Source organism: Dysidea avara, chromosome 5 (genome assembly GCF_963678975.1).
Source record: "Dysidea avara chromosome 5, odDysAvar1.4, whole genome shotgun sequence".
NCBI lineage: Eukaryota > Metazoa > Porifera > Demospongiae > Dictyoceratida > Dysideidae > Dysidea > Dysidea avara.
The window spans coordinates 6,378,390-6,392,782 of NC_089276.1; the positions used below are offsets into that span (position 1 = coordinate 6,378,390).

Genomic DNA, 14,393 nt, shown 5'->3' on the forward strand with positions numbered 1-14,393 from the left:
TACTATAGTACAACCCGAAACTTGAAAAACTACAGGCCTGGCTTCGTGTAGTAACAGATTTGTCAACCCTGAAGCTAATTGATTTAGATGTGTCTGTTGTACCGATAATGGGATTGGTTATCAGAAAACCTTTATGTCTTTTTGAATATATCAGATTAGCACCATGAGGAAAAAACAAGATATATTTTCAATTGCAAGTTTGCATGAATCCTCCTACTTAATCTGAAACACTGAAATGTGTGCACTGTTGCCACTGCACACTTAATTTTTAAACAAAATTTCTAAAATAGCTGCACATTAAATCAGCAAAATCTCATCACTGCCCTTACAAGAAGTCCCATGCACATACAACCCATGAACAACTGTTTGACCAAATTTTTCATGTATAAAATAAATATGACACTACAAAATTCATAACACACAAAGTTCATAGCTGTGCATATATACAAAGTCAATAATGAAATTTGTACAATCAAATCAAAAAACTTTCAGTTGTATGGAATATGTGATTGAATTGAAGTGGGAGATCGGGGGGGATGGGACAAGTTGCTAGGTGATGGGTGGTGGAGACGTTGTCTGACTGGTGGTGCTAGTTGTTGCTGCTGCTGCTGCGAGTGATGTGATTGGATTGACGGAGGGGTGTGTGGTGATAACCTCTTCATGACTTCTGCTAACTGTTTAAACGATGGCCTGTCATCTGCCCTGAATAATAGCATATTTCACATGGAATTATCCTTAAATACATAAGACAAACTACAATTACCTCATGAAAGAGGTGTAGCAGGAACATATGATCAAAGTTAAGTACACAGAATTTTGATGAATGCAGTAAAACAGACAAACTGTCAAAATTATAGTCTGGAGTGAAAAAAGCAAGTTAAACTTCACGGATATGTAATTTTTTTAAAGTAAATGGATGGAAAACTAGTTGACTTTAAGCTACAGATTCCATGCAGAACTGTCTAAACTAGTTGAAGAGTTTCTAACAACTGTTGGCATACAGTTTACTGATACTGGGTCCACATTAACAGGATCTACCAATCACCATTTTCCCTTTATAATACAATAACCATCACAATTGAGACTGAACACAGGATGTTTACTATTATTGACTGTGAACTGTATATTCACACCATATAATATACAGCAGTTGCAGTAACATGCCCCAATATGGTCATCTGTCAGCAAAGACTTTATTATGTAGTAGATGCAGGGATTTTTCTAGAAAATAAATTCAGGAGGGGAAATTCGAGCTTTTCGAAATTTGAGGGGGGCAGAATTTAAGTCACCTAAAATTTATTATCATAAAATTTATCATTCTTAAAATTAATTTTATCATTGAACCAGTTGAAGCATAGTTCAGGGGGGGATGCCCCCTTTGCCCCCCCCCCCCCCCTAAAAAAAATCCCTGGTAGATGGCTGTGTTAAGAGGCTGCTTTGTGCACAATCTGCTTTCACAATTATGACAAGTGACCATAGCCAGGTAAGGTGTTACTTAGTGCAGCAACGCAGAAGATTTACTCATGTCTTACTCACTTGTAGTTCCAACATGTTAGCATGACATCGTATAGTTCAGCTGGACAGTCCTTTGGCGGAGCCATACGCTGTCCCGCTTCGATCATCTTCAATATGTCTTGTCCCTGCATGTTCTGTGAAGAGATATTTATGACATGACATGAGATATTTATGACATGACATGATATTTATGACATACAACTATAATATTATTATAAACACACAAAAAAGCCTTTAGCTTGTTTACATGTGGTCAATGGGACAAGCACGCACACACACACGTACGCATGCACGCACAAAGCAAAGCAAAGCCCATGGCAGCCATGTGAAACACAGCTATTGCTGCCTGGTGAACCAGCACTGGGATTCCTCAGGAACTTTAGTCTTGTACAGGAAAATCCTCCTGGAGCAGGATTAGTAACTCACAGGAGGACTGTCCAGGTATCAAGGAAACAACAACACCACATTGGCATAACTGGGCATCACACACACACTCCACGCACACACACAAACACACACTACACTAACACATACATATACACATTACCTGATAGGGCCGGGATCCAAAGGACAGAGCCTCCCACAAGGTCACCCCATAACTCCACACATCTGATTTGCTATCAAATCTGGAGAAGTAGATACACTCTGGAGCATACCACTTTAGCGGCCATCTACCAGCTGCAGCTGCCTGAAAACATTAGAGCATACATCACCATGCAACCACATCATCAGTTAGTTCACAGCATATACAGTGAACCGCACAAAATTATTTCTGAATGAAAAGCCAGCAACACAAGAGTAGTTGACGAAATTACTGGCAAGATTATCAACCTAGCTCTCTCTGGTGGTGTGCAATATAGAAACACTTGACTGCAAACTGAAGCCTTACAACAATTATATAATGTGTCGTGTGAGAACTGCTTAAAATGCATAACAACTAGTTATAAGGTAACGTTGAAGGCTGTTGAACAATACAGGACATAAGCAGTCCAGTCATGTGAAAGAATAGGAATAACTGACGTTGAGGCCTTCTCATAATCTGACTGGTTACCAACTAATAATTTGGTCGCATGTATCAGTGCCAAGTGTATGTATAGCATGTCACCAGTCCCTTGTGGTCTGGGGCAAGACTATACATAACCCCTAATACCGTGTAGAGGTAAACTTTGACAAACAACCAGCTAAATATTATTGGGCGAAACAAACTTATATTCAACCATAAAAATAACAAGTTAAATTGGCAGTAGCAATATGCCGAATCCCCTCTCTATAGCTATAACACAGATTAAAAGTTTAACAATTTAGTGGGTGACTACATCAGTTCGGATAACTGTTTTCAGCAGTGTGCTACAATACAAAATGTACAGGTGTGTTACTGAACTCTGTTTTAGTACATTTTATTTATTGCTTGTCAAACACATGGGCACTAGAAGATCACAACAACTAGGCTAGCTTAACATCTCCATTTCATTTTGATTTTCAGTTGGTACCAATCATCAAATAGACACTCAATCCAATGGCTTCAGATTTGGTGGGAACACAACCAGTGGAAGTTCACTTAGTCAGTCTAACACTTACTCAAGTCTCCTGTAATTACTGGCAACAATGGAAAGGAAGTCATTTGAAACAGACAATGAAATGATACTTTACTAGCAAGCAATAGCCTAGCTAAGAATTCTGTACAGGTGTTAACTGTTCCTAAAACTAAAATTAAACAGGTAGGTCTAAAATGATAGTTGAGCTCCTAAAGTGTTCAATAACAACAGTTCATCTTCAACTACTGTGCTGCTTCGAGTAGACAACAAAATATCCTACAGGCCAATCCTGTGATTACATTTCACTTTGCTGTCCTCAAAGCATATTGCACTGTGAACCCAAAGAACAGCAAAACATGTAGCTAGCTGGCTACAGTGGCTAGTTAAGAAAATTCGACTAGTTTTTGTTCACAAGCATGAATACTACCTCTGTAATTTAGTTGTAGTTAACAGTCACACACAATGTAATTCCCTGCCACAAATGGCCAAATATAGGCATTAAATGATTTAAGATTTCATTCATTTATGTAACTGTCAGAAAGCACAAAGTATAGATAATGTACAAAACTAGTTTTCTTGTAAAAAGGTCCATTTTAAATCATAAAGACAGACAAGCACAATCATGCCATCACTAGACACCTAACACAATCTCACAGTAACAGTCTGTGAGAATTACATGCAACAATGTTGAAGGAAAAAGGAAATTGAAAACTGAGTGCACATCAATTTTTAATATGATTTCATACGAACAGTACTAGTGTAAGTCATGAAACTGTCACTATAACATTTTTAACAAGAAAGGGAAATGGCATATGTACCTCTTCTTAGGTCCAGAGATTATGTCAAGTGACAATTTCATAACATTTTACTCCCCATTATGTAGTGCTGCAGCAAATGTCAAATTTTAGTGCCTAAGTATAGAATCTATGGCTTCACGTTCACCATAATTACAGGATGATTGGTTACAGTATAAATTAGAGAAGCATACAACAGGCCGACTAGTATAGAAAGCCATACTACTGTACACTGTGTGATTTACGTAAATGAATTACTTTTACATGCAGAAACCCGAAACATCCAAATAGAAGTCTACCCACCCTGACCTGTAGAATTTTTTCTTATGTACATAAACAGAACACAACTAGAATAAATGACAAGCAAAAGCATTATGCCAAGATGTAGTACCTAAATTTTGAGCGTTTGAATCTCAGAGTGCACATTTTAAAACTTTGCAGTGAACTAGTTTACACATTGTCTGTGCAATCAAGTGGTGCCTTATTATACATACACACTGTACGTGCGTGTATACACACCCCAAATGTGTAAAAATTTCCTGGACTGGACTACTAGACTTACATAAAATTTGTTCAAATACCTTTTTCAACCACTAAAGTGATTTAGCCATATGATCATTACTATACCACACACTCAGGGTTCTCAGTGTCTTAATTGTCTTGCATTTTAGATAAGTTTATAATCAATAGGTTGAATTCTTCTTAAAAATACCAAGATGCAACCTTACCTGCCTGTTTGATGTGTGCATTGGGAAGTGTTTCTCTGGCTAACTGAACACTGCACACTTGTTGCTATTTACAAGTAATATAAACCAAGGAGCTAGCCAATGTATAGTGAATATGCAGACTGCTGCTGAAATGCTAGGCAATGCCAAAATAATTACAGGGGCTGACTGATTGGATAACGAATAACACTGAGGTTATTAATGAAGTTTTTTTTGCTAGCTATAAAAGGCAAGAAAACAACAACAATTGAGTCCAGTATTCCAGTCCAGCGAATGAATACACCCAAAATTTACCAGAGTTGTACTGATATGACTTTTAGCTGATATTCCGGTAACTGATATAAAATAATATTACCAAGCCAGTGAACAAAACCGATCTGATACAAACCTTTTGTCTAACATTTCACACTCTAAATATTATAAGGTGACAGTATGGGACTTTAAAATATAATTGATGTTCCATCAACGGATATTATTAGAGCACAGTTACATGTTTATGTATATCACCTGTATCTGCTGATTGTTTACACATGTTGCCGATCTGTTACTGACATGCAAACATAATGCTGATGTAGCTGATAACCAATCTGATTATTGGTACAAAATTTTCCAAATTCACAATGACTGCACACACTATACTAAACTACATACTCACTGTGTAATAATCAGATCCCATTCCCAGTGCTCTAGACATTCCAAAATCAGATATTTTGACAGCTGACTCATTGACAACTAGTACATTTCTTGCTGCTAAATCTCTGTGAACAAACCTCATTTGTTCCAGATAAGCCATACCCTGGGTACACACATAATAACTAGTAACATATCAGCAGCTGCTATCCAAATACACACTGTATGAAAAGCTCCCTTAGTTTTCAGTAGTGTATGGACTCACATTTTAACTTAGGAAAAATTCTAAGTGACTACAGAATGTGTGAAAACACAGGCAGTCAAAAAAAAAATCACCTTTACCAATCACCTAAAATGGTTTCACCAGCACATATTGCTTTCAATATAAGGTAATAATCACATGTGTGTGACTGGGTTGTAACATTTTGCACACATACTGCCCAAAACTAACACACTGTAATTTAATTTTTAATACAGGATGTAAATAAGGCCAAATTCAAATCTCACGGTTAAGGGTAAACAATTCTCCGTCACTTACTCTAACAATTTTACACTCACTAACCTCGGCTACTTGGTACATATACAAGGTGACGGTAGCTATGGAGACGGTGGAGCTGTGTGACCGGAGGTACTTGTTCAGTGGTCCCAGTCTAGCCAGTTCCATCACTAACATGATGGGGTCATCCACACAAATACCTACATGTACACAATAACATCTACTGCTAAATGTGCACTTTAAAATAGCAAGAGAAACTTATTGTGTGTACAGCTTAAGACTTTCAAGAAAAAAATATTACTCTTCAATTTAGATCATGCTACATAACATATACAGAATCCTTCCAATCCTTAATACAGTATTACAATCCTTAAAATATTTTATATACAGCAGTTCTACAATCAGCACACTCTTCTCTCAAACACTACTTAGTCTATACTAGGGCTGGAATAAAGTTTACCCCATGCAAAGTTTTGTAACTTGTGCAGCTGATATTATTGTGTCAGTATCCATGGTAATGAAGCTTTGGAGGGGCAAAGCTGCATCCAAACCTTGTGAAACCAAACAAAGCTTTGAATAGTGTGAGTGGTATGGTATGATAATGATGGTACGATGTATGATATGATATTGTTACTTGATATTACCAAATTATTGGTGTGCTTTAGTTAGATGCCATTTTAACCTCTACTACCAGATCCAGATACAAAAGTACAGTTTCCAAACATTTTTTACACAGAATTGTGTTGGCAAGCCGATTGCAGTATATTATTGTAAACCAATCTATATCCTTTTATATGTACGCTTTCCATACAAAAAGTTAAGCTTTAAAGACTTCTTTTTTTTAAATCCATGGTATTTTGGTGTTAAGAAATCAGACAGTATCAAAAACAGATACCACAGTTTAACTAAATATAGTCACTATACTGCTCAGCACTAGCTCCAAACTATGTGTCTCAGCCCTACTGCTATACATAACATGTACCTATTAATCGGACAATGTTAGGGTGATCAAGTGCTGCCATGGCATCAGCTTCCCGCAAGATCTCTGACTTCTGATTGGCTGCTTCGTCAGTTTTTAATTTCTTCAGGGCACATGGTATCTCTTCTCCTCCATTACGAGGTCTGTACATTCCCTCCAGAACTTTACCAAATAGTCCAGCACCTGAAGAAGATGACAATGTATAAATGACCTGATACTGATAGTTGCTATGTGTACGCAAAATAATAAATACATCACGCTAAGTTACTGGAGAATAAATATACAAAATGACTGCCATTTGCATTACTTATAGAATCATAGCTTAGTTTTATAATGGAACAGACCCAGGCAAGTATTCTATATATACCTTGGGATGAAGTACACATGTATAATTGAACCTGTGTATATTTAAACCCAGGGTACACTATATCCTCAAAGAAATCTATACTAGTTAAAGCACTGCCGCATGTACAATATGGAAATAACAGCACGAAGGCTTGGGCAAGAGACTAATATACTGTAGCATGAGGTGAAGCCGAGTGCTATATTAGGCTCAAGACCATGCCCTAGTGCTTTTATTTTCATATTGTACAGGCATAGCGGTGCTTTAACTGGTTTAGAGTACTGTCTTTTCGTCTTGCTTGGAGCGTTCGTTTCGTGAATTCGAACTGCGTCAGTTTTCAGTCATCAGACAATCGTAATACAAGCAAATAGTATCTTATTGGCTACTTTTGGCGATTAGAAATGTTACGCACGTGATCTTGTTTTTCGTACCAATCAATGCATAACTGTTCTTTTTATTTTCCATAACTGTACTTTATTGTGATGCAAATGGGAAATATAGCATACTTACAGAAAATAGAGCACTCTTTTTGCTTTGATCTCGCCAACGCAAAGTACTTTAAAAATAATGACACATAACAACAATGGACTAAAGAATTTAGATGGTACTACTATACATTAGGAGGAGTCATGAGGTAGTATATTAGTACAGGCATTTTAACAGGAATATTGGGTCAACCTTAAACTAATTGCAACAAAAGCAAACTCAACAGATTTTGTTTCCTTATTATGTCCTCATTGACAGAAAAAAAGTCCTAAGGAATCCTCCCGGGGGAACAATGTGAAAATCATTGAAATAGAAACCCACTTTTTTTGCTTCTTAATGCTTTTATGGTTTCACAGTATTTATTGTTATATCTCAGCTAGGATGTTACCTGTATCAAAACTTAATATACCATTATAAAGCTCTTGCAAAGACAAATCTTTTGGTACTAAAATTATCACTCTAGGATAATGTGTTAACAAGTTATAATCATATACATTGTATCTTGAGTTTGCCTACTTTTTGTACATGTTTTGCAACGTTAACTACTGTGGTAACACCTTATTGAGCTTGAATGTTCTGTTGTGGATGTATGAAATATCATGCCAGATTCGCTTTCATAAGGAAGAAAGTTGTGGGATGTCAGCTGTGACCTACCAAAAGCTAGTAGATCTAAAGACTCAGGACTGCTATGAAAATCTTGATGTCCTATGGAAAACATCTGTCATGTTTGGAGCTCCCAGACCTGCATGGTCAGGAATGATGCAGTTTGTACATCAGGGTCACCACCCAGGTAGGGCATCTATTATGTTCTTGCCCATAATAGACATGAATCCCAGTGACAGCACATGCATTTACTCCACCCTCATGTTCATCAGTAATCATGCACGAAGGCATGGTGTTACCCCAATCCTAACATTTGACCAGCCACTGTGGTGGAAAGCTACCATGATTGTTGAATCTGAACCTGAGGGAAGTGATCTAAGAGAAATTGTTTTGCATCTTGGTGGCTTCCACACTGAGATGAACTTTCTGGGATGTATTGGACATTTAATGGATTCATCTGGACTGCAAGAAATGCTTGAGTCAATCTATGCACCCAATGCAGTTGTTCACATGCTGAGTGGCAAGGCTATTGCACGAGCTGTACGTGCACACTTCATTGTTGATGCAGCCCTCAATGCTCTGATACTGAGAAGAGTGCTCAATGCTCCTCTACCATGCCAACCTGAAACACCAGAGAGCAATGATGATAACAATCCAGACGTTGCCGAATCTGCTGATGTAGGTAATAGTCAATACTTGGATGAAGCCCACACCTTTTATGATAAGTTAATGTCAGGAGATATTTGTGCTGAAGAAGCACAATCCTCCTGTGTTCTGGAAAAAATCAAGGATAGTCTTAAGAAGAATGCAGAGTCCATGAGGAAATCTTCCAGAACTTCAGCTTTGTGGATTCAGTACATGAGCATGATGGACATTTTACGCAAATTTATCAGAGCAGAGCATACAGGTAACTGGGAGTTACATCTGCAGTCCATCCAAGCTATGCTTCCATACATGGCAGCTTCAGGTCACAACTCCTACACTAAATCTGGCATGCTGTATTTGCAGCAGATGTCGACCCTCCCGACTCAACATCCCAATGTTCTGCAACATTTCAGTGAGGGATTACATGAATCCACAAAGCTGTGACATCCAAAGGAAAGGCTGGTGCAACTGTGACAGTTGCTGCTAACATGACCACTACAATGAAGAAGGACCAGTTTTTGGCCAACCAAAAGAATAAGCAGCAATTCATTTTTTTGTTGAGTGCAGAACTGGAGAAGAACAACCGCAAAACTTACCATGCACCTGGAGATGCTGATCTTTTGATTGTTCAGAAGGCTGTTCAATCAGCTACTACCAGTAACACTGTGCTAGTTGGTGAAGACACTGACCTCATTGTCCTGCTCTGCTACCATGCAAGACTTGATTCCCATGACCTCTTCTTTCGTCCTGAGCCAAAAAAAACACAAAAAAGCTTCGTGTCTGGAATATCAGAACCACAAAAGAAAAGCTTGGTCAAGACATCTGCAACAACATCCTCTTCATCCATGCTATTCTTGGGTGTGACACAACATCACGTCTCTACGGGGTTGGAAAGGGGACATCCCTTAGCAAGTTCAAAGCAAGCAGTATGTTCCGTGAGCAGGCAAAGGTGTTCCATTCTAATTCAGCTTCCACACATGATGTGATAGATGCAGGAGAGAAAGCTCTAGTACTAGTCTACAATGGAATGTCAACTGACACATTGGATTCCCTCCGACATAAACGATTCTGTGAAAAAGTAGCTTCAAAAACATCCCATGTAAAACCACAATCATTGCCACCAACTTCAGCAGCAGCAAAGTACCACAGCCTTCGCGTGTACCTTCAAGTTCAAGAATGGAAAGGATCAGCTGCAGAACTTGATCCCATAGACTGGGGATGGCAGGAGTGTGAAGAGGGATTTGTGCCACTTCAAACATCACTACCTCCTGCTCCTGAACATCTGCTACGGGTGATTAGATGCAACTGCCAGACTGACTGCAGTACATTAAGATGCTCATGCAAGAAACACAACATTGAGTGTACTCTCGCTTGTGGTAACTGCAAGGGAACTGGGTGCACAAACACATCTTATGATAATGATAATGAACCTGTTGAGTAGTTATACACAGACTGACATTTGCTACAATCTCTTTGATTGATATCACCTGTATTAATTATATTATTTTGATAATAACTTGTTAACACATTATCCTAGAGTGATAATTTTAGTACCAAAAGATTTGTCTTTGCAAGAGCTTTTTAATGGTATGTTAAGTTTTGATACAGGTAGCATCCTAGCTGAGATATAACAATAAATACTGTGAAACCATAAAAGCGTTAAGAAGCAAAAAAGTGGGTTTATGTTTCAGTGATTTTCACATTGTTCCCCCACGAGGATTCCTTAGGACTTTTTTTCTGTCAATGAGGACATAATAAGGAAACAAAATCTATTGAGTTTGCTTTTGTTGCAATTAGTTTAAGGTTCACTCACATATTGACTGTACTATATAAACACAGAGCGCATCAGTACAAGCTAGGTTGACATTTCCTTATCACAGTATTTACCAGCCACAACCAATAGCTGTGACCATATATAGTCATACAGAGTAGTGTGTGTATATATGTGGCTTTCTTAGAAGGGTCAAAGGTGTGTGTGTGTGTGTGTGTGTGTGTGTGTGTGCGTGCGTGCATTGTATGCACATGTGATTGTGTTTGTAATGCCTGTCTGCACATATGTACACAAAACCAAAGAGTCTACAATAGGTACCGTATGGTAAGAAACTTTGGGCTGGCAAAATCCGTTTAAGGAAATAAACTTTGGCAAATTACGTGTCACTACACATTGCATATAGCTAGTGACAGCTGGAATATAACATCAAATTTGCCAATGTTTGTTTTGTACCACCAAAGTTCTCAGTATACACAATACACCCACCTAGTTGTCCAGTAATAGTGACCTCTATTGGATGAATTCTCTGAGGTCCATGTCTGACCGCACTCATTGTATTCGCCCCCCCAGTATCACGGAAATATGTTACAGGACAAGGATCTTCTAGCTTGCACAACAATCCATCAGCTGTACGAGAATAGTGGTCAACCACTTGTAAAAGATTCTCAAATCGTTGGCCATTCTCAATCGATAATTGTCCCAGTTTGTTCATGTCCAGTTTGTAGTGGTAGACGGTGGAATGGTAGTAAACACAGAGGGCAAAACTGTTTGCTTGTACTCGTTCTCGAACCAGAAAGAGACCATCATTATTATCTTTAGTACCAAGCCTACTGAAAGTCTCTAATCGTTGGACGCTCTCGTCTCTATCCAGAGCACCATGAAACCATTCTTGTTTCTGATGAAGGATTCCACCAATCAACTGTTCAAAGGCACTGCGACGATGGATCAAAGCATCATTAATTTGATGGTCCTACCAATATTGTAAGACATGGCACTCCATGCATATATTATGTACATACAAAAACTGTATATACTACACAATGTACCACTGTACAGATACAACACAGAACTGCTACAAAACAGTAAGCTGCAATTTCATATGACATGCAGTGTGGCTGTGCACATAATACTACACATGTGTTTTATCGATAGCTCTATGGTTGCTTATGTATCATACAGTACTACGATAGTACTGTATAGTAGGGACCACAAAGGTTTGGGCGTGGTCCACGAAAAAACCAAAAACCAGCCTCAATTTTTCCTACGATGATGAGGCAGTATTGGTTAGGTAAAACTAAGCCCAACAAAATTTCAGATCAACCCAAAACGCTTTCAACAAGTTGCTACGGAATTTAAAAATATTATTAAACGGAATTTTCTACTAACTGACTGACTGATGCCTTCAGACAAGCGTAACTCGATAACAGCTAAAGCTACAGGCTTAACTTTTTCACTGTTCGACGTTGCTTCAGCCAGACATGTTCCTTTTGGTATACCGCAGTATGTACAATACATTCTTCATGGACTTACCAGTGTCCTCCTTTGTGTCCCATTCATCTTTGCTGACAGCAGAAAGTGTCGATTTGGCGGTAGCACGTGATGGCTTCCCTTCATAACGGAAATCACCCGTATTTTTCATAGTGGTTATATTGATTGCAGAGGTGATTTTCGAACAGTTCTTGATTTGTAGTTGTGTAACGGATTGAACATAGCTGAAAACAAAGCGTAATGGATATTTCAGTCGATAATTGATATAGCTGGGGCATGCGGTGCCATTTCTTTCTTTTGATACCGCGGCAGTATGCATGGGTTCACCAGTCATAATAAAAAAGTTAACAAACAAGTACACAAAATATTGGAATTTTCAACTAGAGTAGGGACCATAGCACATTGATAAAAAGTACTGAAACAGTGCATGACAGTAAAACAATAAGAAGTGTTATATCCCTACTGTGCATTTCCGTTATGGTATCTTGAGCACAGTAGAGATAAAACACTTTTCATTGTTTTACTGTGATTCGATATTATGGACTACTCCAACTTGTTTCAGTGCTTTTTATCGATGTGATATATATGGTCCCTACTGTAGTTGAAAATTCCACACTTGTTTGTATAACAGCTTGATCTAGCAGCATATATCACCCAATACTGCAGTAAACATCAAAAACCACATGTATGTACACACATAAAGCCACACAGGAAGTACAGCCTTTATCTGTACTAATAGTATTTATAACTTTAAATCCAAAATAAATTATAAATTTAATCCTACATTTAAAAAAAAATTCAGCACATTTATTCCTAACATACTACCTATAAACACTATCTCACACAAATACCTCTGGAAGTCAATACACACTATACAGTGAAACCTCATTAATAGTGTCACCTATTAGACCAAAAAACAAACATACCACATAAGGTGGTCTTACTAATGAGGTCATGAAGAACACCTTAGTTGAGTTTGGGACCTGGCCACTATAATGAAGTGGTCTTATTGTTGAGGTCACCTAAGTTATGTCAGATCCTTTGCATCTCTAGGATTAGAATCTGCTGTTTTCAATACCTTCCATCGACTCCTTTCTACAAACACATCCATGAATCAATACTTGACTATATTTCTCTATATTTCAAGCAGGTAAAGCTAGCCAAAATTTAATTTGTTGCATCATTCAAGCAACAGGAATCAAAAATGCACACACTGTCAAAGGAGACATGAACTAATGACTCTGCTGGTTCGAATGCTTGTCCAGTTGTCCCAAGTTTTACTTATGCACTGAATTTGATGTTCATACAATGAACAATTCGACACTTACAGCTAACTAAAATTTCAGTTACTTGGTCTCTTGGCAAGTTTTATTGCTGTTATTTGCCTCACAATCATCTTTTCACAGTAAAGAACAAGATTACTGTAGCAAACAATACAACAGAACAATACTGTAGTTGAACCTTTTCTACACCCAGTCAACATTAATTAATACACAGTGGTATGGATGGTCTATGCAAAGAATCATTTCCTGAGGGTGTAAAGGATCTACGTATGGTTACGTTACTTTACGACCTAGTCACTATATGTAATGAAATGGCCTTATCAATGAGGTCATGAATACAGTATGTATCTGGGACCTATTTGACATGTACTACTATAATGAGGTGAGTAGATAGTAATTATCTGCTTTTATGTGGAGATAGTTGATAAACTAATTCCTTTTGACATTCAGTTAAACTTGCCTGGTATCCTAGCAACAGAGCTGCCTCTCTTGTAGCCTCTTTCATTTCTTTCGCTGACACAAACCTGAACCCTCGTGGTTCCACCCCAGGAGCTCTACTACAAGGTGCTCGTAGAGTTGCCAAAAGACCATCCAGTTTTGTGGAATGATATTCAACTAGTTCAACAGGTCCTGGAAACCTTTGTCCATCCTCAATGGCCAATGATCCATCACCTTGGCGGGCTATTCTATAATGATAACATCTTCCCTGGTGTGAAAGTGTTAGTGCGTACTCTCCAGTAGTTGCCAAACTGTCGCGTACCAAGAACAATCCTTCTGTCATTCCCCTGCTGTATAAAAACTCTTCCGCTTCCACCCGCGATATCCTACCATGGTACCATGGTTCTTCCGCAGGGTCTAATCTTGAAGTGGCCATTGTATATTTCCAGACTATTTTGTCTCTGACGAGGTCTTTGTACCTTATCCAGGTCACAATACCGTTCTTATCGTCATATAATTATATGTAGCATTCAGAGATGTACAAAACTTATAAACACTGGTCACCACTTACATCAACCCGTGAACAATAGTTATAGCTAAACCATTAGGTAGTCCTCAGTGGGTGTGGATTAAATAGAGCGTGGCGCGAAATTTAACTAACG

At 38.3% G+C, this 14,393-nt stretch overlaps 1 protein-coding gene and 1 pseudogene across 1 annotated transcript; one reads left to right on the forward strand and one right to left on the reverse strand.

Annotated features, from left to right (window-relative positions):
* Positions 1 to 361: 361 nt before the first annotated feature.
* LOC136255357 (tyrosine-protein kinase SYK-like) lies at positions 362 to 14,378 on the reverse strand. Its single transcript, XM_066048101.1, has 8 exons — positions 13,754 to 14,378; positions 11,009 to 11,492; positions 6,678 to 6,857; positions 5,762 to 5,895; positions 5,225 to 5,365; positions 2,063 to 2,203; positions 1,537 to 1,649; positions 362 to 702 (listed from the first exon to the last, which is right to left on the reverse strand). Exons 1-8 carry the CDS (start codon positions 14,165 to 14,167, stop codon positions 489 to 491), a joined length of 1,821 nt encoding a protein of 606 aa, XP_065904173.1. The 5' UTR covers positions 14,168 to 14,378; the 3' UTR covers positions 362 to 488.
* LOC136255374 (uncharacterized) lies at positions 9,084 to 10,577 on the forward strand (annotated as a pseudogene).
* Positions 14,379 to 14,393: the final 15 nt, after the last annotated feature.

Bases quoted from the DNA above. Each gene is read 5' to 3' on its own strand.
- LOC136255357 (XM_066048101.1), bottom strand. From the start codon at position 14,167: ATGGCCACTTCAAGATTAGACCCTGCGGAAGAACCATGGTACCATGGT. The intron at 2,204-5,224 runs GTGAGTATGTAG...TAATGTTTTCAG, and splicing joins TGGGATCTGATTATTACACA to GCAGCTGCAGCTGGTAGATG. The intron at 703-1,536 runs GTGAGTAAGACA...GCTATTATTCAG, and splicing joins CTAACATGTTGGAACTACAA to GGCAGATGACAGGCCATCGT.